Raw genomic sequence first — 25687 nt, forward strand, 5'->3', positions numbered from 1 at the left:
TGCTCTGTGTCTTCTCTGTATCATCTCCTCCTCTGCTCTGTATCTTCTCTGTATCATCTCCTCCTCTGCTCTGTGTCTTCTCTGTATCATCTCCTCCTCTGCTCTGTGTCTTCTCTGTATCATCTCCTCTTCTGCTCTGTGTCTTCTCTGTATCATCTCCTCCTCTTCTCTGCATTATCTCTTCCTCTGCTCTGTATGTTCTCTGTATCATCTCCTCTTCTGCTCTGTGTCTTCTTTGTATCATCTCCTCCTCTTCTCTGCATTATCTCTTCCTCTGCTCTGTATGTTCTCTGTATCATCTCCTTCTCTGCTCTGTATCATCTCTTCCTCTGCTCTGTATCTTCTCTGTATCATCTCCTCCTCTGCTCTGCATCATCTCCTCCTCTGCTCTGTATCTTCTCTATATCATTTTCTCCTCTGTTCTGTATTATCTACTTCTCTGCTCTTTGTCTTCTCTTTATTATCTCCTCCTCGGCTCTGTATCTTCTCTGTATCATCTCCTCTATGTTATGTATCTTCTCTGTATCATCTCCCCTTCTGTTATGTGTCTTCTCTGTATCATCTCCTCCTCTGCTCTGTATTTTTTCTGTATCATCTCGTCTGCTTTGTATCTTCACTGTATCATCTCCTCCTCTGCTTTGTATCTTCTCTGTATCATCTCCTCCTCTGCTCTGTGTCTTCTCTGTATCATCTCCTACTCTGCTGTGTCTTCTCTGTATCATCTCCACCTCCTCTAGTCTGTATCTTCTCTGTATCATCCCCTCCTTTGCTCTGTATCTTCTCTGTATCATCTCCTCCTCTGCTCTGTATCTTCTCTGTATCATCTCCTCCTCTGCTCTGTATCTTCTCTGTATCATCTCCTCCTCTGCTCTGTGTCTTCTCTGTATCAACTCCTCCTCCTCTGGTCTGTATCTTCTCTGTATAATCTCCTCCTCTGGTCTGTATCTTCTCTGTATCATCTCCTCTTCTGCTCTGTATCTTCTCTGTATCAACTCCTCCTCCTCTGGTCTGTATCTTCTCTGTATAATCTCCTCCTCTGGTCTGTATCTTCTCTGTATCATCTCCTCTTCTGCTCTGTGTCTTCTCTGTATCATCTCCTCCTCTGCTCTGTGTCTTCTCTGTATCATCTCCACCTTCTCTGGTCTGTATCTTCTCTGTATAATCTCCTCCTTTGCTCTGTATCTTCTCTGTATCATCTCCTCCTCTGCTCTGTGTTTTCTCTGTATCATCTCCTCCTCTGCTCTGTGTTTTCTCTGTATCATCTCTTCCTCTGCTTTGTATCTTCCCTGTATTGTCTTCTCTGTATTATCTCCTCCTCTGCTCTGTATCATCTCTGTATCATCTATTCCTCTTCTCTGTATCTTCTCTGTATCATATCTTCCTCTGGTCTGTATCTTCTCTGTATAATCTCCTCCTTTGCTCTGTATCTTCTCTGTATCATCTCCTCCTCTGCTTTGTTTCTTCTCTGTATCATCTCCTCCTCTGCTTTGTTTCTTCTCTGTATCATCTCCTCTGCACTGTATCTTCTCTGTATTATCTCCTCCTCTGCTTTGTTTCTTCTCTGTATCATCTCCTCTGCACTGTATCTTCTCTGTATTATCTCCTCCTCTGCTCTGTATCTTCTCTGTATCATCTCCTCCTCTGCATCTTCTCTGTATCATCTCCTCTTCTGTTATGTGTCTTCTCTGTATCATCTCCTCCTCTGCATCTTCTCTTTATTATCTCCTCCTCTTCTCTGTATCTTCTCTGTATTATCTCCTCCTCTGCTCTGTATCTTCTCTGTATTATCTCCTCCTCTTCTCTGTATCTTCTCTGTATGATCTCCTCCTCTGCTCTGTATCTTCTCTGTATCATCTCCTCCTCTGTTCTGTATCTTCTCTGTATTATCTCCTCCTCTTCTCTGTATCTTCTCTGTATTATCTCCTCCTCTGCTCTGTGTCTTCTCTGTATCATCTCCTCCTCTGCATCTTCTCTGTATCATCTCCTCTTCTGTTATGTGTCTTCTCTGTATCATCTCCTCCTCTGCTCTGTATCTTCTCTGTATCATCTCCTCCACTGCTCTGTATCTTCTCTGTATTATCTCCTACTCTTCTCTGCATCTTCTCTGTATCATCTCCTCCTCTGCTCTGTATCTTCTCTGTATCATCTCCTCCTCTGCATCTTCTCTGTATCATCTCCTCTTCTGTTATGTGTCTTCTCTGTATCATCTCCTCCTCTGCTCTGTATCTTCTCTGTATCATCTCCTCCTCTGCTCTGTGTCTTCTCTGTATTATCTCCTCCTCTGCTCTGTATCTTCTCTTTATTATCTCCTCCTCTGCTCTGTATCTTCTCTGTATCATCTCCTCCTCTGCTCTGTGTCTTCTCTGTATTATCTCCTCCTCTGCTCTGTATCTTCTCTTTATTATCTCCTCATCTGCTCTGTATCTTCTCTGTATCATCTCCTCCTCTGCTCTGTATCTTCTCTGTATTATCTCCTCCTCTTCTCTGTATCTTCTCTTTATTATCTCCTCCTCTGCTCTGTGTCTTCTCTGTATCATCTCCTCCTCTGCTCTTATGTCTCTGATGCTTTCTTCTCTTCACAGATCATGGTCGGAGGTCACCAGAGATCAGATCCTGTCAGAAAGTCCGAGGGGATGTCTCACTCCTGCGCAGAGGGATCTAGAGAGGACTGTGGAGGGCAAGTTGAGGGAGTTTGAAGTGCTTGCCGGGATTGGCTGGCAGTTGATTGGAGAAGATCATCTCCTGGCGCAGACGGTGAGAGTGATTGTTCTGGCCGATTTCTGCTGGTACTGTCATGGCTGCTCGTTATATCTGACATGTTTCATGTTGATGACCCCACAGATCAGGGAGCGTCTGGAGGAGGTGCAGGGGCTGCTCAGCTGGTTACTCGCGTGGTGGAGATGCCAGAAACAGAAGACAAAAGAGGCAGCCGCCAGTGTGGACGCCCGAACGGTCTGTATCCCTCAGGACAACAACATGTGAAGCGTTATCACTTATAATATTTTGTGTATTATCACGTGTAACATTATAATCATGTGTAACAATAACCACATGTAACATTGTATCACATGTTATAAACAGACAAAAAAGGTACAGGCCACTACAAGCTTTAGTGGACACAATGGATTAACCCCTTAGTGACCACCAATTCGCCTTTTCACAGTGGTCACTAAGGGGCCTTAGGCTCGGCCACCACCTTTTTATGGCGACCCAGTCTAAGCGCTGCATGGGTCTTCCGTGCAGTGGAGAGCGGGGGCACGGCTGTAACACCTGAGCCGCGCCCCTGCTCTACCGTCCCAAACCAGTACAAGTGCTGATCCGGGCCGTTTAACCTCTTACATACCGCTGGCAATGTTGCCCGCAGCATGTAAGCTGCTGCAGATTGAGTGGACTCTCCACAAATGAGATTGCGGGTGCTGATGTCAGTGCATGCAGGCCGGGGCCTAGTGTAGGCCCCAGGCCTGACTCTAGTGTTTCCCAGCAGGCTGAACTGACATTAACATTCATTGTACTACAGAAAATTAGAAGCAATGAATAGATCGCCTATTATAGTCCCCTTGTGGGATTATTAAATGGTTAAAAAAAGTAACAAAAAATTGTCAAATATAAAATTTAGCAAATGAAAAAAACACCTTTTTTCCATAACAAAAAAAACTATTTCTTTGAAAAAAAATAGCAAAAATAATCATGTAATTTATTCTGTACAGTGAACGCTGTAAAAAAAAATTTGCCAGAATTGCTTTTTTTTGTGTATTTGCCACAAAGAAAATGAAATAAAAAGGGATCAAAAATTTCAAATCATCCTGCAAAAATGAAGCCTTCACTAAGCTCCATAGAAAGAAAAGTAAAAAAGATCTTACTGACCCAGAGAATAAAATTATTGTGTTATTTCTGCTGAAAAATGAACGTCGCAGAATTTATAATGTAAAAACTCAGTGGCAGTATTGCTGTTTTTTCCCCATTTCCCTCCCAAAACACGTTAATAAAAGTTAGTAAGTTAGGTGCTCCTGAAAATGACGCCATTCAAAACTACAACTTGTCCCACAAAAAACAAGCCCTTATACAGCTACATAGATGGAAAAATAAAAAAGTTATAGCTCATGGAAGGTGACAATGAAAAAATGAAAAAAAATGGCTGGTCATTAAGGCCCAAAACAGGCTGGTCACAAAGGGGTTAAAGGCAATTAAAAACCATATGTAACATACTGTACACGGTGTCCCTGTGCAGAAAGTGAACCAGGGACCCCTCCACAGCGCTGCCCGCAGTAAGGCATATAAAGAAGTAATACAAGGTCACAATTCCTCCAATGTATTAATAGAGAAAAGCAAACATAAAAAATCCAAACAATGTAAGACAATAAGTAAATGAAGGAGAAGACACTTCAGAAAGGTATCCGGCAGAATACAGAGCAGATAGAAGATATCCGGCAGAATACAGAACAGATAGAAGATATCCGGCAGAATACAGAGCAGATAGAAGATATCCAGCAGAATACAGAACAGATAGAAGATATCCGGCAGAATACAGAGCAGATAGAAGATATCCGGCAGAATACAGAGCAGATATGAAGATATCCGGCAGAATACAGAGCAGATAGAAGATATCCGGCAGAATACAGAGCAGATAGAAGATATCCGGCAGAATACAGAACAGATAGAAGATATCCGGCAGAATACAGAGCAGATAGAAGATATCCAGCAGAATACAGAACAGATAGAAGATATCCGGCAGAATACAGAGCAGATAGAAGATATCCGGCAGAATACAGAGCAGATATGAAGATATCCGGCAGAATACAGAGCAGATAGAAGATATCCGGCAGAATACAGAGCAGATAGAAGATATCCGGCAGAATACAGAGCAGATAGAAGATATCCGGCAGAATACAGAGCAGATAGAAGATATCCGGCAGAATACAGAACAGATAGAAGATATCCGGCAGAATACAGAGCAGATAGAAGATATCCAGCAGAATACAGAACAGATAGAAGATATCCGGCAGAATACAGAGCAGATAGAAGATATCCGGCAGAATACAGAGCAGATATGAAGATATCCGGCAGAATACAGAGCAGATAGAAGATATCCGGCAGAATACAGAACAGATAGAAGATATCCGGCAGAATACAGAGCAGATAGAAGATATCCGGCAGAATACAGAACAGATAGAAGATATCCGGCAGAATACAGAGCAGATAGAAGATATCCGGCAGAATACAGAGCAGATATGAAGATATCCGGCAGAATACAGAGCAGATATGAAGATATCCGGCAGAATACAGAGCAGATAGAAGATATCCGGCAGAATACAGAGCAGATAGAAGATATCCGGCAGAATACAGAGCAGATAGAAGATATCCGGCAGAATACAGAGCAGATAGAAGATATCCGGCAGAATACAGAGCAGATAGAAGATATCTGGCAGAATACAGAACAGATAGAAGATATCCGGCAGAATACAGAGCAGATAGAAGATATCCGGCAGAATACAGAACAGATAGAAGATATCCGGCAGAATACAGAACAGATAGAAGATATCCGGCAGAATACAGAGCAGATAGAAGATATCCGGCAGAATACTGAGCAGATATGAAGATATCCGGCAGAATACAGAACAGATAGAAGATATCCGGCAGAATACCGAACAGATAGAAGATATCCGACAGAATACAGAGCAGATAGAAGATATCCGGCAGAATACAGAGCAGATAGAAGATATCCGGCAGAATACAGAACAGATAGAAGATATCCGGCAGAATACAGAGCAGATAGAAGATATCCGGCAGAATACTGAGCAGATATGAAGATATCCGGCAGAATACAGAACAGATATGAAGATATCCGGCAGAATACTGAGCAGATAAGAAGATATTTGGCAGAATACTGAGCAGATATAAAGATATCCGGCAGAGTAAAGACCAGATATGAAGCTATCCGGCAGATGTGAATATATCCAGCAGAATACAGAGCATATAGAGGATATCCAGCAGAATACAGAACAGATAGAAGATATCCGGCAGAATACAGAGCAGATATAAAGATATCCGGCAGAGTAAAGACCAGATATAAAGATATCCGGCAGATGTGAATATATCCAGCAGAATACAGAGCAAATAAAAGATATCTGAGAGAATACTGAGCAGATATGAAGATATCCGGCACAATACTGAGCAGATATGAAGCAGCCAATACATGCATGGTATAGTGAAATAGAATGTGACATCACAGGAGACAGAGGTTGATGTGCGAGTGTCAGTAGATATAAAGTAGTTGGGATTGCTGTGGGAGAAGGCCCCTGGCATTTCGCTGCCCTCAGGGTCGCGCACCGTTCCTTGTATGATTATCTGGGGCTTCTTTCATGCTGGCAGCACTGGCAGGGTAGCATTCATGTTGGTGGTGCCCGTCTTCATGTAATCACATGATTCATGTCTCGGGCACGGACGTCCTGGACTACAGTGAAGCTTTATTTCAGAATGATACAATGCAGCACTCCTGTCCTACGCGCTACAAACTCACCATGGCCATGATTAAGATCCGGCGTGTTTGAAACGCGTAGGAAGCTACACGGCACTGCCACAGCTGTATTTGCTTACTTTATCACGATGCCCTGGTGCTTTATCACTTGTGCATTATATTCACAGGTATCGTTATAATTCAATGCACCATTAGTGTCCATGCCTCACACATGATTGGAGTAGTAGTAGTTTCTCTTCTCTCCATCCTTATTAGTTCTGTATCTGCAGGACATGGCTCTCATCTCCTCCAGCTCCGTGGCTTTAGAAGAATTTGAGTGTCCAGAGGACGAGGACATGACCCCCCTCCCGGCCCCCAGGGGCCCCATACTCCGCAAATACAGGAGGAGGGCACTGAGTCCTATACAGTACCAGCCCCCGTCCTGCAGGTCCCCAGACATGGATGAGGGGGTCGACATGCCAGAAGACAGCCCCAGGAAGTGCACCAGAGGGCCCTTGTGGTTAGAGCCCAAGAATCTACCCACAGGATCCGACAGCCCCGAACCGCAGGAAGAGGCCGTCATGGTGAGAAGGAATCGGGCGGCAGGGAAACGTGGGTCATCGGGACTGGGGACACACCCCACAGAGGTCACACGATGAGCAGTCAATGTGGGCTCCAAAATCTGCTCCAAATCCATATTCCCTCCATCTGTGCTGCAGCCCACGTCACCCCGATACTGCCTGCTCCTCGCCCCCATCAACGTATCTTCCTGCCGCAGTGTCCCCAGCACTCGCCCATCATCCTATCCCTCTGCTGCGGTGTCCCCAGCGATCGCCCATCACCCTATCCCTCTGCTGCGGTGTACCCAGCGTTCGCCCATCATCCTATCCCTCTGCTGCGGTGTACCCAGCGCTCGCCTATCATCCTATCCCTCTGCTGCGGTGTACCCAGCGTTCGCCCATCATCCTATCCCTCTGCTGCGGTGTACCCAGCGCTCGCCTATCATCCTATCCCTCTGCTGCGGTGTACCCAGCGCTCGCCTATCACCCTATCCCTCTGCTGCGGTGTCCCCAGCGCTCGCCCATCACCCTATCCTTCTGCTGCTGTGTACCCAGCGTTCGCCCCTCATCCTATCCTTCTGCTGCGGTGTACCCAGCGCTTGCCTATCACCCTATCCTTCTGCTGCGGTGTCCCCAGCGCTCGCCCATCATCCTATCCCTCTGCTGCGGTGTCCCCAGCGCTTGCCCATCACCCTATCCCTCTGCTGTGGTGTACCCAGCGCTCGCCCATCATCCTATCCTTCTGCTGCGGTGTACCCAGCGCTTGCCCATCACCCTATCCCTCTGCTGCGGTGTCCCCAGCACTCGCCCATCATCCTATCCCTCTGCTGCGGTGTACCCAGCGCTCGCCCATCACCATATCCCTCTGCTGTGGTGTACCCAGCGCTCGCCCATCACCCTATCCTTCTGCTGTGGTGTACCCAGCGCTCGCCTATCACCCTATCCCTCTGCTGCGGTGTACCCAGCGTTCGCCCATCATCCTATCCCTCTGCTGCGGTGTACCCAGCGTTCGCCCCTCATCCTATCCTTCTGCTGCTGTGTACCCAGCGTTCGCCCCTCATCCTATCCTTCTGCTGCGGTGTACCCAGCGTTCGCCCATCATCCTATCCTTCTGCTGCTGTGTACCCAGCGTTCGCCCCTCATCCTATCCTTCTGCTGCGGTGTACCCAGCGTTCGCCCCTCATCCTATCCTTCTGCTGCGGTGTACCCAGCGCTTGCCCATCACCATATCCTTCTGCTGCGGTGTACCCAGCGCTTGCCCATCACCCTATCCCTCTGCTGCGGTGTACCCAGCGCTTGCCCATCATCCTATCCCTCTGCCGCAGTGTACCCAGCGCTCGCCCATCATCCTATCCCTCTGCTGCGGTGTACCCAGCGCTCGCCTATCACCCTATCCCTCTGCTGCTGTGTACCCAGCGCTCGCCCATCATCCTATCCCTCTGCTGCGGTGTACCCAGCGCTCGCCCATCATCCTATCCCTCTGCTGCGGTGTCCCCAGCGCTTGCCCATCACCCTATCCCTCTGCTGTGGTGTACCCTGCGCTCGCCCATCATCCTATACCTCTGCCGCAGTGTACCCAGTGCTCGCCCATCACCCTATCCCTCATGCTGCAGTGTCCCCAGCGCTCGCCCATCACCCTATCCTTCTGCTGCGGTGTACCCAGCGCTCGCCCATCATCCTATCCTTCTGCTGCGGTGCACCCAGCGCTCGCCCATCACCCTATTCCTCTGCTGTGGTGTACCCAGCGCTCGCCCATCATCCTATCCCTCTGCTGCGGTGTCCCCAGCGCTCGCCCATCACCCTATCCCTCTGCTGCGGTGTCCCCAGCGCTCGCCCATCACCGTATGCCTCTGACGCTGTGTCCACGCCCCTCCCCCATCACCAGATCCCTCTGCCGCTGTGTCCCCAACTCCTGCCCATCACTGTATGCCTCTGCCGCGGAGTCCCCAGCGCCCACCCCTCCCCCATCACCATATCCTTTTGCCATGGTGTCCTCACCGCTCACCCTATCCTTCTGCCACGGTGTCCCCAGCGCCCACCCCTCCCCCATCACCCTATCCTTCTGCCGTGGTGTCCTCACCGCTCACCCATCACCCTATCCTTCTGCCACGGTGTCCCCAGCGCCCACCCCTCCCCCATCACCATATCCTTTTGCCGTGGTGTCCTCACCGCTCACCCATCACCCTATCCTTCTGCCACGGTGTCCCCAGCGCCCACCCCTCCCCCATCACCCTATCCTTCTGCCGTGGTGTCCTCACCGCTCACCCATCACCCTATCCTTCTTCCACGGTGTCCCCAGCGCCCACCCCTCCCCCATCACCATATCCTTTTGCCGTGGTGTCCTCACCGCTCACCCATCACCCTATCCCTCTGCCGCGGTGTCCCCAGCGCTCGCCTATCACCCTATCCCTCTGCTGCGGTGTACCCAGCGCTCGCCCATCATCCTATCCTTCTGCTGCGGTGTACCCAGCGCTCGCCCATCATCCTATCCCTCTGCTGCGGTGTACCCAGCGCTCGCCCATCATCCTATCCCTCTGCTGCGGTGTCCCCAGCGCTTGCCCATCACCCTATCCCTCTGCTGTGGTGTACCCTGCGCTCGCCCATCATCCTATCCCTCTGCCGCAGTGTACCCAGTGCTCGCCCATCACCCTATCCCTCATGCTGCAGTGTCCCCAGCGCTCGCCCATCACCCTTTCCCTCTGCTGAGGTGTACCCAGCGCTCGCCCATCACCCTATCCCTCTGCCGCAGTGTACCCAGCGCTCGCCCATTACCCTATCCTTCTGCTACGGTGTCCCCAGCGCTCGCCCATCACCCTATTCCTCTGCTGTGGTGTACCCAGCGCTCGCCCATCATCCTATCCTTCTGCTGCGGTGTACCCAGCGCTCGCCCCTCATCCTATCCTTCTGCTGCGGTGTACCCAGCGCTCGCCCATCATCCTATCCTTCTGCTGCGGTGTACCCAGCGCTCGCCCATCACCCTATTCCTCTGCTGTGGTGTACCCAGCGCTCGCCCATCATCCTATCCCTCTGCTGCGGTGTCCCCAGCGCTCGCCCATCACCCTATCCCTCTGCTGCGGTGTCCCCAGCGCTCGCCCATCACCGTATGCCTCTGACGCTGTGTCCACGCCCCTCCCCCATCACCAGATCCCTCTGCCGCTGTGTCCCCAACTCCTGCCCATCACTGTATGCCTCTGCCGCGGTGTCCCCAGCGCCCACCCCTCCCCCATCACCCTATCCTTCTGCCGTGGTGTCCTCACCGCTCACCCATCACCCTATCCTTCTGCCACGGTGTCCCCAGCGCCCACCCCTCCCCCATCAGCATATCCTTTTGCCGTGGTGTCCTCACCGCTCACCCATCACCCTATCCTTCTTCCACGGTGTCCCCAGCGCCCACCCCTCCCCCATCAGCATATCCTTTTGCCGTGGTGTCCTCACCGCTCACCCATCACCCTATCCTTCTTCCACGGTGTCCCCAGCGCCCACCCCTCCCCCATCACCATATCCTTTTGCCGTGGTGTCCTCACCGCTCACCCATCACCCTATCCTTCTTCCACGGTGTCCCCAGCGCCCACCCCTCCCCCATCACCATATCCTTTTGCCGTGGTGTCCTCACCGCTCACCCATCACCCTATCCTTCTTCCACGGTGTCCCCAGCGCCCACCCCTCCCCCATCACCATATCCTTTTGCCGTGGTGTCCTCACCGCTCACCCATCACCCTATCCTTCTTCCACGGTGTCCCCAGCGCCCACCCCTCCCCCATCACCATATCCTTTTGCCGTGGTGTCCTCACCGCTCACCCATCACCCTATCCCTCTGCCGCGGTGTCCCCAGCGCCCACCACCCCGCCGCTCCGCGTCATATAACGCTCTGTCTCTCTCTTCCTCTGCTCAGCCGCCCTCACCCCACAAGTCCTTCTGGAGGCGCTGTCAGGGCGTTCTAGGGGGCACATTTGGGAGCTTAAAGAGAAAGAAACGAGTTTCGCTTCCAGTAGTGGACGAGGTAACCGACCTATCAGAGTGCAGCATGTGGTGACTTGTGGTGCCGTGGTACTTACCTCTACTAATGAACTAACCCACGGGAGGATAAGAGTACAACTGCACCCATCATCCCTACAGGCCACCTCCCTATAACGTCATGTTCCCCAGTCACATCCAGAGCTGTTAGGTCATGTCTTATACTCCAGTCACATCCAGAGCTCCAGTCACAATTTTGTAGGTCACCTCTTGGCTGTCAGGCTTCGCGGCCTCAATTTTCGCTGCTGCTCTGGTTAATGGACAGACATGCCTTGTGGTGGTGCATTGTGGGAGATGTTTACAGAAGACTACAACTCCCACAGTGGACAGAACATGCACTGTGGCGTCCCAGCTGTTAGGAGTATTTCTCCTGGATAAATTCTGATGGATTCTATCACAGAAGAATTGTGGCTGCAGCTCTGGATGTGACTGGAGTAGAAGGGCATGTGCGCATGTCGCTCCCGTAGATTTCCTCAGCGGATTCGCATTCAATTGCCGATGCAGATATCACATTAATGTCAGTGGGAGGCAGACCCTAAGACTTGCTGCAGCTCTGGATGTGACTGGAGCAGGACAGGAGGTAACAGCTCTGGATGTGACTGGAGGAAGGTTTCATCACTCAGGTGTCCCTGTGCCCATTCCATAGGCCGCTGCCGCCGATGACGCCGGTTCATGCCATTTCTCGCCCCTCATTCTGACTTAGATTTAAGGGAATTGTTCCTGAACATGGTTTCCGAGGAGTGACGCCCCCGGGATGGGATGGAGTCAGGGTGCGGACCCTGTAACCTCTTGTATGCACACTGCTGCTTGCTGTTTTCTTGGCCACCAGGGGGCAGTGTCACCGCGCTCACCTGTGTCTCTACAGCACATACAATGTCCTGGGGCGAACTTAGCATCCATGTAACCAGGTGAGGGTCAAAATGGCCTCTTAAAGGGATCAGGTCAGAGTCTAGAAGTATAAAGACCAGGATGGGATGAGAACCCAGTCGTCACCTTCATACCCAGATATCACACTCATCGCCTTCATACCCAGATATCACACTCATCGCCTTCATACCCAGATATCACACTCATCGCCTTCATACCCAGATATCTCACTCATCGCCTTCATACCCAGATATCACACTCATCGCCGTCATATTCAGATATCACCTTCATACCCAGATATCACACTCATCGCCTTTAAACCCAGATATCACACTCATCGCCTTCATACCCAGATATCACACTCATCGCCTTCATACCCAGATATCACACTCATCGCCTTCATTACCAGATATCACACTCATCGCCGTCATACCCAGATATCACACTCATCGCCTTTAAACCCAGATATCACACTCATCGCCTTCATACCCAGATATCACACTCATCGGCTTCATATCCAGATATCACACTCATCGGCTTCATATCCAGATATCACACTCATCGGCTTCATACCCAGATATCACACTCAGCGCCTTCATACCCAGATATCACACTCATCGCCGTCATATCCAGATATCACCTTCATACCCAGATATCACACTCATCGGCTTCATACCAAGATATCACACTCAGCGCCTTTATACCCAGATATCACACTCATCGCCTTGACACCCAGATATCACACTCAGCGCCGTCATATCCGGATATCACACTCATCGCCTTCATACCCAGATATCACACTCAGCGCCGTCATATTCAGATATTACACTCAGCGCCGTCATATCCGGATATCACACTCATCGCCTTCATACCCAGATATCACACTCAGCGCCGTCATATTCAGATATTACACTCAGCGCCGTCATATCCGGATATCACACTCATCGCCTTCATTACCAGATATCACACTCAGCGTCTTTATACCCAGATATCACACTCATCGCCTTTATACCCAGATATCACACTCAGCGCCTTCATACCCAGATATCACACTCGACGCCGTCATATCCAGATATCACACTCATCGCCTTCATTACCAGATATCACACTCATCGCCGTCATATGCAGATATCACACTCAGCGTCTTTATACCCAGATATCACACTCATCGCCGTCATATCCAGATATCACACTCAGCACCTTCGTACCCAGAAAGCACACTCCGCTCCTGAAAACCCAGATATCACACTCATCGAATTCATACCTATATATCACACTCAGCGCATTCGTACCCAAATATCACACTTGTCGCCTTCATACCCAGATATCACATTCAGCACCTTCATACCCAGATATCACACTCATTAAATTCATACCCAGATATCACACTCAGCGGCCTTCATACCCAGACATCACACTCTTCTCCTTCATACCCATATATCATACTCAGCGCCTTCATACCCAGATATCACACTTAGCACCTTCGTACCCAGATATCACACTTGGCGCCTTTATACCCAGATATCACAGTTGGCGCCTTCATACACAGATATCACACTCAGAACCTTCTTACCCAGATATCACACTCATTAAATTCATACCCAGACATCACACTCTTCTCCTTCATACCCAGATATCACACTCAGCTCCTTCATACCCAGACATCACACTCTTCTCCTTCATACCCAGATATCACACTCAGCTCCTTCATACCCAGATATCACACCTGGCGCCTTTATACCCAGGTATCACACTCTTCTCCTACATCCCCAGATATCGCACTCAGCGCCTTCATACCCATATATTACACTCAGTGCCTTCATACCCAGATATCACACTTGTCGCTTTCATACCCAGATATTACATTCAGCACCTTCATACCCAGATATTACATTCAGCACCTTCATACCCAGATATTACATTCAGCACCTTCATACCCAGATATCACACTCTTCACCTTCGTACCCAGATATCACCCTCAGCCCCTTCGTACCCAGATATCACCCTCAGCCCCTTCGTACCCAGATATCACATTCTTCTCCTTCATACCCAGATATCACACCCAGCGCCTACATACCCAGATATCACACTCGGCTCCTTCATACCCAGATATCACACTCGTCACCTTTGTATCCAGATATCACACTCGTCACCTTTGTATCCAGATATCACACTCGTCACTTTTGTATCCAGATATCACACTTGTCGCCTTCATACCCAGATATCACACTCAGCGCCTTCATACCCAGATATCACACTTGTCACCTTCGTACCCAGATATCACACTCAGTGCCTTCATACTCAGATATCAGACTCATCGAATTCATACCCAGATATTACACTCATCACCTTCCTACCCAGATGTCACACTGATCCCTGTCATACCAAGATATCACACTCGTTGCCTTCATACCCAGATATCACACTCAGCGGCTTTATACTCAGATATTACAATAGCGCCTTCTTACCCAGATATCACACTCTTCACCTTCATACCCAGATATCACACTTGTCGCCTTTATACCCAGATATCACACTCTTCACCTTCATACCCAGATATCACACTTGTTGCCTTTATACCCAGATATCACACTCAGCGCCTTCATACCCAGATATCGCACTCAGCACCTTTGTACCCAGATATCACACTCTTCTCCTTCATACCCAGATATCACACTCAGCACCTCTATACCCAGTTATGTCACTCAGCGCCTTTATACCCAGGTATCTCACTCAGCTCCTTTATTCCCAGATATGTCACTCATCGCCTTCATTCATACCCAGTTATCTCACTCAGCGCCTTCATACCCAGTTATCACACTCATCGCCTTTATACCCAGTTATCACACTCATCGCCTTCATACCCAGATATCACACTCATCGCCTTCATACCTAGTCATCACACTCAGCGCCTTTATACTCGGATATAATCTTTATTCTCAGACACCGAACCCATCAACTAGAAATCTAGATATCTCTTACACCTTTCTTCATACACATCCCCGGGTATCTCACAAGTATGATTCTGATGTTTAGGTCTATTGGTTTCTTTCATGTCCAGGTCAGCACTTACTTGAAAACAAAGGAAGAAGGACAAGGGACATACCACAGCCTGACTGTGCCCCGACGTTCTAAGGTTGCTCTTTCAACTGGACACGGACACGAATCCACGTTTCCCTCATGTGAGGCTTCCACTAGTGCTTTACCCAAGATCAGATCCAACGGATTCTTCAAGAGCCTCAGACGGAAGGAGAAAGCTCAGAGATGTACAATACAAGGGATCATGGGACTTTACTCTGACAGAAAACATGACACCAAAGATGCTTCCAGATACCAGACTTCCACGTGGCCTCCAAAGCAGGAGAAGACCTTCCCAACAGCAGAGACAAATATGGAGCTTGAAACATTTCTAAACTATGTGAAAAACCCGCTCAGCAAGGACATTGATGCTGAATGTGGATCTAGTTCTAAGAAGCTGAGAAGTCCCGACTCTGGTCAACAAACCATGCGCAATTCTTGCCCACATCTTACTGTAGGAAGTGTCCTGACCCTGCAGATCTCTAAGGAGCCACACATATTGGACAATACCAAAGATGCAATTACAGTAATATCCGCTGTTGACTCTGGAAATGATGAACATTTACATTCTAAAGAAAAGCTAAAGCATGAAGCTGGTGAGATGCTCACCGAAGAACACTCGTCTATTACTCGAAGGGACCCTCAGTGGCTGGGCACCAGGGCATGGCTGGAAGCCCTGACTACTAGCCCTGGATATTGTAGACAGAACATTCATGGGTATGGGAAGTCTATTGCCAGCTCACAAGAGTCTCAGGAGTTAGAGGCCTTGATTGATACCTTTGAGCTAGACAGACTTTCCCCTCTTGTCTTACGGCATCTTAACTATAACTGGAACACACCGGAGGAAGCCTTAAATTCACCCAAGAGCCTTGAAGATGTTTCACCAAACTGTGATGCCCCATTTCTCCAAGAGAAAGAAAGAGTTACCTCCTTATCCCCAGTCCTCCAAGAAACAAGAGGAGCTACCACCTCATTCTCGGTCCCCCAAGAGACAGAAGGTGCTATTGCCTTATCTTTAACCATTCAAGAGACAGGAGGAGCTACCACCCCATTCTCAGTCCTAAAAGAGACAGAAGGTGTTACTGCCTTACCTTCAACCCTTCAAGAGACAGGAGATGCTACCACCTCATTCTCATTCCTCCAAGATATTGAAAGAGCTACCTCCTTTTCTCCAGCCCTTCAAGAGACCGGAGGAGCTACCACCTCATTCTCAGTCCTCCACGAGACAGAAGGTGCTACCATATCTCCAGTTCCCCAAAAGACAGAAGGAGCTACTGCCACATCTCCAGTCTACCAAAAGACAGGAAGAGCTCACTATTTGAAGAAATATTCTGATAATGGACAGTCAGCTTCTATGTCTTCCTCTGACTATGTCCTCCACACATATGAACCCTCCAACCACTCCTCCTATAGTACCATAGAGTCCCCACCTGATGTTAGGATATTCACTAAGACCAATTCACTTACAGATGTCCTCCATCCAGACCATGACTTCTTGGAGAACGATGATGAGGAGCTGGAAGGCATCTGGAATAATGCAAAGAAGGTTCCACCAGTGTGCCCACCACCAGTATCTCACAACATGGCACCAAAAGTTATGGTGGGGGGTAGTCCAGCTGTAGTAAAACACAACTCTCATAAAGAACTATACGGTCAGGTAGTAATTGGGGCTGAACCAAACATGTTAGTAGCCACATTCACGCTCCCGGATTCTGCTAGGTTATCTACAGCAATAGTGGGGCAGAAAAGACCCAACACCTGGAAAAAGAACAGTCCAAGTACAGTCTCTACACCCACAAACTGTAATGCTGAGGAGATCTGCAAAGGATCATCAAGGCCAAGTCCACAGACTTCTAAACCTGAGACTGTAGAGAATACTTCCATGATGAAGGTGAGAAGGTTTTCATATGACCCCTCCACCTGTTTCCTGGTTGTACTAGCTTATCTGGGTGTTTATATCAGTCCTCCGCTTGTATCCTGAGTGTTTATATGACTTCTCCAGCTGTATCTTGGATATAATGGGTTATTTGGGTGTCTATATGACCCCTCGCCTGTCTCCTAGGTGTTTATATGACCCCTCTGCCTGTATCCTGGGTGTTTATATGACCCCTCCACTTGTATCCTGGTTGTTTGTATGACCCCTCCACCTGTATCCTGGGTGTTTATATGAACCCTCCGCCTGTATCCTGTGTGTTTGTATGACCCCTCCACCTGTATCCTGGGTGTTTATTTGACCCCTTTGCCTGTATCCTGGGTGTTTGTATGACCCCTCCGCCTGTATCCTGGGTGTTTGTATGACCCCTCCGCCTGTATCCTGGGTGTTTATATGACCCCTCTGTCTGTATCCTGGGTGTTTGTATGACCCCTCAACCTGTATCCTTGGTGTTTGTATGACCCCTCCGCCTGTATCCTTGGTGTTTGTATGACCCCTCCACCTGTATCCTGGGTATTTATATGACCCCTTTGCTCTGCCCTGGTGTTCTTTTTTACGGTATCTGCCTGGTTATTGCAGGTGACCCGTAAACTGGACTTTCATTTGATGGAGGGCCCCTTGGAGAAGAAACATGTCCTGCAGGTCGGGGGCCGGAAGGTGAGAGGAACATTCACTGAACAGGGAAGGTTTGGGGGCTGGAGAGGGTTGTACACTGAAGAATTCAGGATCTCCTCTGCCGCATTGGGTGATACCCCATGCCATCTGCCTCAGTGGGCGATATCCCTTGCTCTCTGCCCCAGTGGGTGATACCCCTTGCTATCTGCTCCAGTTGGCGATACCCCTTGCTATCTGCTCCAGTGGGCGATACCCCTTGCTCTCTGCCCCAGTGGGTGATACCCCTTGCTATCTGCTCCAGTGGGCGATACCCCATGCTCTCTGCCCCAGTGGGCGATACCCCTTGCTATCTGCTCCAGTGGGCGATACCCCTTGCTCTCTGCCCCAGTGGGCGATACCCCTTGCTATCTGCTCCAGTGGGCGATACCCCATGCTCTCTGCCCCAGTGGGCGATACCCCATGCTCTCTGCCCCAGTGGGCGATACCCCATGCTCTCTGCCCCAGTGGGCGATACCCCATGCTCTCTGCCCCAGTGGGCGATACCCCATGCTCTCTGCCCCAGTGGGCGATACCCCTTGCTCTCTGCCCCAGTGGGCGATACCCCATGCTCTCTGCCCCAGTGGGCGATACCCCATGCTCTCTGCCCCAGTGGGCGATACCCCATGCTCTCTGCCCCAGTGGGCGATACCTGATACATCTATCATATATTCTTCTCAGGCCTCCAGCCGCGCATGGGGGATGTTCTACGCCGTCCTGGTGAGGAGGACCCTCTGCTTCTACCATGACCACAGACATTCCAGTAAGGTGAGTGTGAGCTCTTCAGCCCAGGGTGGTTTATTTCTTGGCTGCCTGCGCTGCAGACAGAAAACAGCGGGTCCACAATGTACGGGCAGCCGTTTGCCATTGAGTTGAATAGGTCCGCGATCCTGAACATACAACAAAAGATAGGACGTGTTCTACCTTTAGCGGTGCGGAGGAGGATCGGAAGAACGGTGGACCACGTCCTGTCTCTTTTGTTTGTTGAGGGTCGCGAAGCCATTCACGTCAATAGCGGTAATAATAGTCCTATAATTTAAGGTAAGGGGAAACCCCAGCTGCGGCAGAACATCTTTTCCTAGAGAATTTAGAACTTTATACCAGTCCTTGGCTTGACTGACATGCAGTGTCCTCGTCCCAGTTCTGTAGAGCTGTGTGTCATGAGGTTCTGCAGCAGCTGGGATGGAGAATTGCATATTACACAGCTGCTGCAGAACCTCTTCATATCAATCACTGATGACTAACCATGATGGCTATGGAGATTACCAGTCATTAGATTGTCAGCTCTGAGGCGAGTGTTTCTGTCCTGTCTGTGCTCGTATCTACCTCGCTGACTGACCCTCTCCACCCCCATAGAGTTCTGCATCTGCTCCCCCCCTACACCTCACCGGAGCCGTGTGCACCGTGGAGTCCGACTACACCAAGAGAGACAACTGCTTCCGGCTGCGGTGAGTGCAGAGCGTGGCCCCTGTGCAGAGCGTGGCCCCCATGTCACAGTACAGTACATATATATATACACAGTGTATAGCCTTTACCTTGTGTCACAGTACATATATATATATACACAGTGTATAGCCTTCACCTCGTGTCACAGTACATATATATATACACAGTGTATAGCCTTCACCTTGTGTCACAGTACATATATATATACACAGTGTATAGCCTTCACCTCGTGTCACAGTACGCGTTAATTTCTTAACGTTAATTTGTTTTCCCTTAGTCCTAACAGCAGCACATGTGGGGTTTATCCGCCCCAGTGAAACTGGTAGGACAGACGGAATATTTAATGAAGTAAAGTAATCAAATAAATCCACGCCCCCATTACCTCACTATAAGAGGCCAAACCCCCCATACATCAGTGTGTCATAACAAGAAACTCTCAAAAAACTAAAACAAAGGGAGGGATATTTGTGTGCTGCTGTTAGGACTAAGGGAAAACAAATTAACGTTAAGAAATTAACGCTTCCCTTACGTCCTAACCAGCAGCACATGTGGGGACTTAGCAAGAAGTTAGCCTAAAGGGTAGGGACTTTAATGCTGAATGGAACTCAAAACGGACCGCCCAAAGGCAGTGTCTTCTGAACCCCTGAGGTTGAGTCTATAATGGCTCACAAAGGTAGAATGTGAGCTCCAGGAGGCCGCGGAACAAATCTGTTCCAGTGGAATAAGAGACCTTTCGGCCCAACTAGTAGAGACTGCTCGGGTGGAGTGAGCAGTGACAAAGGCAGGGGGACGTCTATTCTGGGAAGCGAAAGATTCTCTGATGGCCTCTCTGATCCATCTACTTAGAGTAGGCTTAGAGGCCTTCTTCCCTTTATTCCTGCCAAAGAACAGGATAAGAAGATTCTCTGACCTTCTGAACTCCTGGGATCTCTCAATGTAGATTCTCAAACATCTGGCCACATCCAGAGTATGGAGGGAACTTTCTTCTGCAGAGGAAGAAGAGGAACATAACACAGGCAAAGACACAACTTGATTAATGTTGTGCACAGAGGGCACCTTAGGCAAAAAGGCGGGTAAAAAACGTAAGAGGACTTTGTCCGGTAAAAATAAAGTGTATGGCTCATACGCCGAAAAAGCCTGAAGCTCTGAAATGCGTTTGGCTGAAGTTACGGCCAACAAAAAGGTTACCTTCCAGGATAAAAACTTAAAGTCCACTTCCTCCAAGGGTTCAAAGGGGGGACCACTCAACCCTTTAAGAACCACTGAGAGATCCCACTGCGGTATAGGTCTTGAAATGCTAGGCTTAAGACGTACGGCTCCTTTAAGGAACCTCTTAATCAGAGGGTCTTGATGTAAAGATCTGCCAAAGGCGGCTGACAGAGCAGAGATCTGTACCTTAAGTGTAGAAGGGCTGAGGCCCTTATCTAGTCCATCCTGCATGAACTGGAGAATAGCAGATACTGGAGGATCCTGAGATGGTACTTGATGAGGTGCACACCATAGAAGAAAAATGCGCTTTACCCTGGCGTAGGCCTTGACAGTCGCAGGAGCTCTGGAATGAGACATCGTTCTTAAGACCGCTGCTGATAGCCCTTCAGGCTCTAGAAGGGACTAATCAATCTCCAGGCTGTCAGATTGAGTCTGGATGGATCCAGGCAGAGCTGAATGCCCCGGGACACCAGGTTCTGCATTGGGGGAAGCTTCCACTATTGCCCTCGGCTCATCTGCATGAGCAGGGTAAACCAAGACCTCCTGGGCCAGAATGGAATCACGGCTATTACTGAGGCTTGGTCCTGCCGAATCTTCATCAATACCCTGGGTATCATGGCGATGGGAGGAAAGATGTAGGCCAGCCTGAACTCCCATGGAATTGACAGAGCATCTACTGCCAAGGGATTGTCCTCCCGATACAGGGAACAGAACGTTTCCACTTTGGCATTGAATCTTGTCGCCATGAGATCTATGTCTGGGCGACCCCACCGGAGAGTGATCTGATGAAAGATCTCCTGGTTCAGAGACATTTCTCCCAGAGCTGGGACTCCTCTGCTGAGCTGGTCCGCAACCACATTCAGGGACCCCCGAATGTGGACTGCTGAAAGGTGGGAAAGATTCTGCTCTGCCCAAGACAGAATTAGACCTACTTCTGAGAGTAGACTCTGAGACCTGGTGCCTCCCTGTTTGTTGATGTAGGATACCGCAGTAGAATTGTCCGAGCGAACCCTTACAGACTTGTTTCTGATAAGGGGGAAAAAATGAAAGAGAGCCATCCGGATTGCTCTGAGTTCTCTCAGATTGGATGACATCAAACGCTCTTGAGGGCTCCAGGATCCTTGAACTTGAAGTTCCTCTAGATGGGCACCCCAGCCTAGAAGGGATGCATCTGTCGTCAACAGGATCCAACAAGGTTGGATCAAGGACCTCCCATCTTTGACCTGTTTCCACCACTTCAGTGAGCGGCGAGCTTGAGATGACAGGGAGCACTTTGTCTCTAGCCCTCTGGGAGTTCGATCCCATAGACTCAGAACTTCCGCTTGAAGAGGGCGAATATGCCACAAGGCCTGCATCCACGGCTGCTGACATTAGGCCTAACATCCTCATCAATACTCTGATAGTTACCCGGCGGGGAACCATGAGTTGATCTGCAGTCTTGGAAATGCGTAACTCCCTTTCCGGAGAAAGGTAGAGCGTCATGTTGGCAGAATCTATTATGAGCCCTAGAAACCTCCTGGTAGTGGAGGGAGAAATCTCTGACTTCTGCCAATTGATAATCCAGCCCAAGCGCTGGAGGAAGGACTGAGCCTGCAGCAGATGAAGATGAAGCGTCTCTACCGAGTGGGCTTTTAGAAGCCAATCGTCCAGATATGGAATGATCTCCAGGCCTCTCAATCTGAGGGGAGCTACTACAGCTATTACCACTTTGGTGAAGATGTAGGGCGCGGTTGTGATGCCGAAGGGAAGCGCGGCAAACTGAAAATGTTTCACCGTCCCCCTGAGACTCACTGCCACTCGTAGATACTTCCTGTGGGCCTGGCACACAGGGATATGGAGATAGGCATCCCTTAGATCCAGTGTAACCATCAGGTCCCCTGGGTTCAGGATGCTGATTACCGATTTGATGGTTTCCATCCGGAACCGCCTTTTCTTTATGAATCGGTTGAGGTAGCGGAGATCTATGATCATGCGCCAACCTCCCGTGGCTTCGGGAACAAGGAAAACTGGCGAATAAACGCCGGATCCAATCTCTTCTGGAGGAACCTCCTCCAAGGCCCCTTTCCGCCTGTATTCCAGTATAGACTCCTCCAACACCGCTTGCTACTCGCGCGGAAGTAATCTTGTCAAAACAAATTTTTCTGGGGGAACAGATAAAAATTCTATCCTGTACCCTGTCCTTATTATATTCAGGACCCAGGGATATGGAACAAACTCTGTCCAGGTATTTAGAAAAAAAGTTAGACGGCCTCCGACTGGGAGGTCTGAAAGAATAGGAGTCAAATTTATGACTGGATCTGACGGAAGGGGAGGGCCGTCACTGGTCGGCTTTATTGTTTTTGTTCCCACCGGAACGATATGATCCTCCCCTCCTGGACCCACGGCCTCGCTGAGGCCTGGATTGGCCCTGAAAGGGTCTGGACCCTCTACCCTGCCTACCCCTACCCCTAGGGGTTTGAGGGAGGCATTTACCTTTTTTATCTGCAAGACCTTCCATAATGCGGTCCAGTTCAGCCCCAAAAAGCCTTCCTCGTAAGGGAGGCTGCATAAATTATACTTGGAGGCATTATCTGCCACCCAAGGTTTTAGCCATAGTGGCCTCCTACCCGCTGAAGAGAGGCATAACCTTAGAGGCTAATTTTAACTGCTGTGGGCCGGAGTCACACAGAAATTCCACGGCCAGTAGAATGGACTTAAACTGCGCCAGGATGTCATCACGGGATATGCCAGAGTCGATATCCGACTGCACCTGTCTGAGGCGTCTTTGGAGGAAGACGGCTACCTCCGTAGAGGATATAGCCACAGATGCAGCAGCAGCAGCGGTGGAGTAAGATCTTCTCAAGGTGCATTCTACCCGCCTGTCCATCGGGTCCTGTAAGTTGGAGCCGTCATCAGCCAGGACCAGAGTCCTCTTAGACAATTTTGCAATTGCCAAATCAACTTTGGGCACAGTGCCCCACTGGTCTAATTGGGATGTCACAATCGGGTACATGGATTTGAAGCGCTTTGAGATGACCGGCGCTTTCTCAGGATGCTTCCATTCTAGCTTCATTAACCGAGACAGAGTCTCGTCCACTTTGAAGGCCCTTGGCCCCCTAGAGGTGGACTCTGAAGCTTCCCCGGGATCAACATCCTGGTCCCCCGACCGGATGGATCTAAGTAACCTCTGGGTCTTCTCTACAGGAAAGAAGTACCTTACAGCCTCTTCTTCCTCCCCGCTAGACTCAGAGGAATGGACTTCGTCCACGGTATGGTAGGCTTCCTCCTGCATAGGAGTGGGTCTCAGAGGAGATCGGACACTGGGTCTTCTGGATGACACGGAATCCCTTAGGGTGTTCATTGAGGACTCCACAAAGTCCTTTACCCAGACTACTACGTCCCGTATGGTAGGCTCCGTATCAGGAGGCAGAGGAGGAGGACGGCAAGAGGGACACCTATTAAATTCATAGGAGTCTGCTAGAGGGGTGTCACAATCCCTACACGCCAAATGCTTGCGCTTGGATGACGTCTTGCGCCCAGACCGATCCCCATCACCGGCAGAGGACATTATCTGCAGAGAGAAAGTTATAATGAATGAACAAGGTCTATTCATTAGATAAACAAAGAAGCAGCAAACCTACCAGGAACAGGAAAGCTGGTAACTAAAGTAGTTTGCCTCAGTAACCAACCCAAGGCTGCAAACAGCACAGCCTGGAAGGACTGGAGGCTTTATATATTCAAATTTGGCGCCCAAAAGTGACGTCAGACGCCAGGTTTGAACAAACTTTAATCATTGTTGTTCACCGACAGACCACCAGAGGGCGCTGGCACACAAGCTCCCGCAGGTGAAGAGAGGAAGCCAAACAGGAAGCTGAATACAGGAGCTCCGTGCCTAGGACAGGAGCTTGCCTGCCGCCACCACGCCGCACAGCAGAACCAGCTTCCATCAGATAAGCTGCAACCCTGAAAGAAAAACACAAGGTTAGCCTGTAATCTAAGAGTACGGCAGCCAAATGGCTGCCCCCGTCTGTCCTGCAGTCCCAAGGACAGAAAAAAACACACTGATGTATGGGGGGTTTGGCCTCTTATAGTGAGGTAGTGGGGGCGTGGATTTATTAGATTACTTTACTTCATTAAATATTCCGTCTGTCCTACCAGTTTCACTGGGGCGGATAAACCCCACATGTGCTGCTGGTTAGGACGTAAGGGAAATATATATATATACACAGTGTATAGCCTTCACCCCCGTGTATATACAGTGTATAGCCTTCACCCCGTGTCACAGTACATATATATATATATACAGTGTATAGCCTTCACCCCGTGTCACAGTACATATATATATATACACACAGTGTATAGCCTTCACCCCGTGTCACAGTACATATATATATACACACAGTGTATAGCCTTCACCCCGTGTCACAGTACATATATATATATATATATATATATATATATATACAGTGTATAGCCTTCACCCCGTGTCACAGTACATATATATATACACAGTGTATAGCCTTCACCCCGTGTCACAGTACATATATATATATACACACAGTGTATAGCCTTCACCCCGTGTCACAGTACATATATATATACACAGTGTATAGCCTTCACCTCGTGTCACAGTACATATATATATATATACACAGTGTATAGCCTTCACCCCGTGTCACAGTACATATATATATATACACAGTGTATAGCCTTCACCCCGTGTCACAGTACATATATATATACACAGTGTATAGCCTTCACCCCGTGTCACAGTACATATATAAATACACACAGTGTATAGCCTTCACCCCGTGTCACAGTACGTACATATATATATATATATATATATACAGTGTATAGCCTTCACCCCGTGTCACAGTACATATATATATATATATATACACAGTGTATAGCCTTCACCCCGAGTCACAGTACATATATATATACACAGTGTATAACCTTCACCTCGTGTCACAGTACATATATATATACACAGTGTATAGCCTTCACCTCGTGTCACAGTACATATATATATATACACAGTGTATAGCCTTCACCCCGAGTCACAGTACATATATATATATATACACAGTGTATAGCCTTCACCCTGTGTCACAGTACATATATATATATATACAGTGTATAGCCTTCACCCCGTGTCACAGTACATATATATATACACAGTGTATAGCCTTCACCCCGTGTCACAGTACATATATATATATACAGTGTATAGCCTTCACCTCGTGTCACAGTACATATATATATATACACAGTGTATAACCTTCACCCCGTGTCACAGTACATATATATATATATATATATATATATACACACAGTGTATAGCCTTCACCCCGTGTCACAGTACATATATATATACACAGTGTATAGCCTTCACCCCCGTGTATATACAGTGTATAGCCTTCACCCCGTGTCACAGTACATATACATATATATACACAGTGTATAGCCTTCACCCCGTGTCACAGTACATAT

The 25687-nt window shown here is 48.9% G+C and overlaps 1 protein-coding gene across 4 annotated transcripts in view; it reads left to right on the plus strand.

Annotated features, from left to right (window-relative positions):
• Positions 1–25687, plus strand: part of LOC120999820 (spectrin alpha chain, non-erythrocytic 1-like) — a 153387-nt gene that overhangs the window by 78332 nt on the left and 49368 nt on the right. For 3 of the 4 annotated variants that reach the window (XM_040430824.1, XM_040430826.1, XM_040430827.1), the window contains exons 17-23: positions 2583–2754; positions 2842–2952; positions 6745–7038; positions 14957–16864; positions 17486–17563; positions 18239–18325; positions 18914–19005. In XM_040430824.1, coding sequence (XP_040286758.1) covers positions 2583–2754; positions 2842–2952; positions 6745–7038; positions 14957–16864; positions 17486–17563; positions 18239–18325; positions 18914–19005 — 2742 coding nt within the window. The remainder of the gene's footprint in view (positions 1–2582; positions 2755–2841; positions 2953–6744; positions 7039–14956; positions 16865–17485; positions 17564–18238; positions 18326–18913; positions 19006–25687) is intronic. The other variant, XM_040430828.1, reaches the window with a different exon arrangement.

This window comes from Bufo bufo, chromosome 4 (assembly GCF_905171765.1).
Source record: "Bufo bufo chromosome 4, aBufBuf1.1, whole genome shotgun sequence".
Taxonomy (NCBI): domain Eukaryota; kingdom Metazoa; phylum Chordata; class Amphibia; order Anura; family Bufonidae; genus Bufo; species Bufo bufo.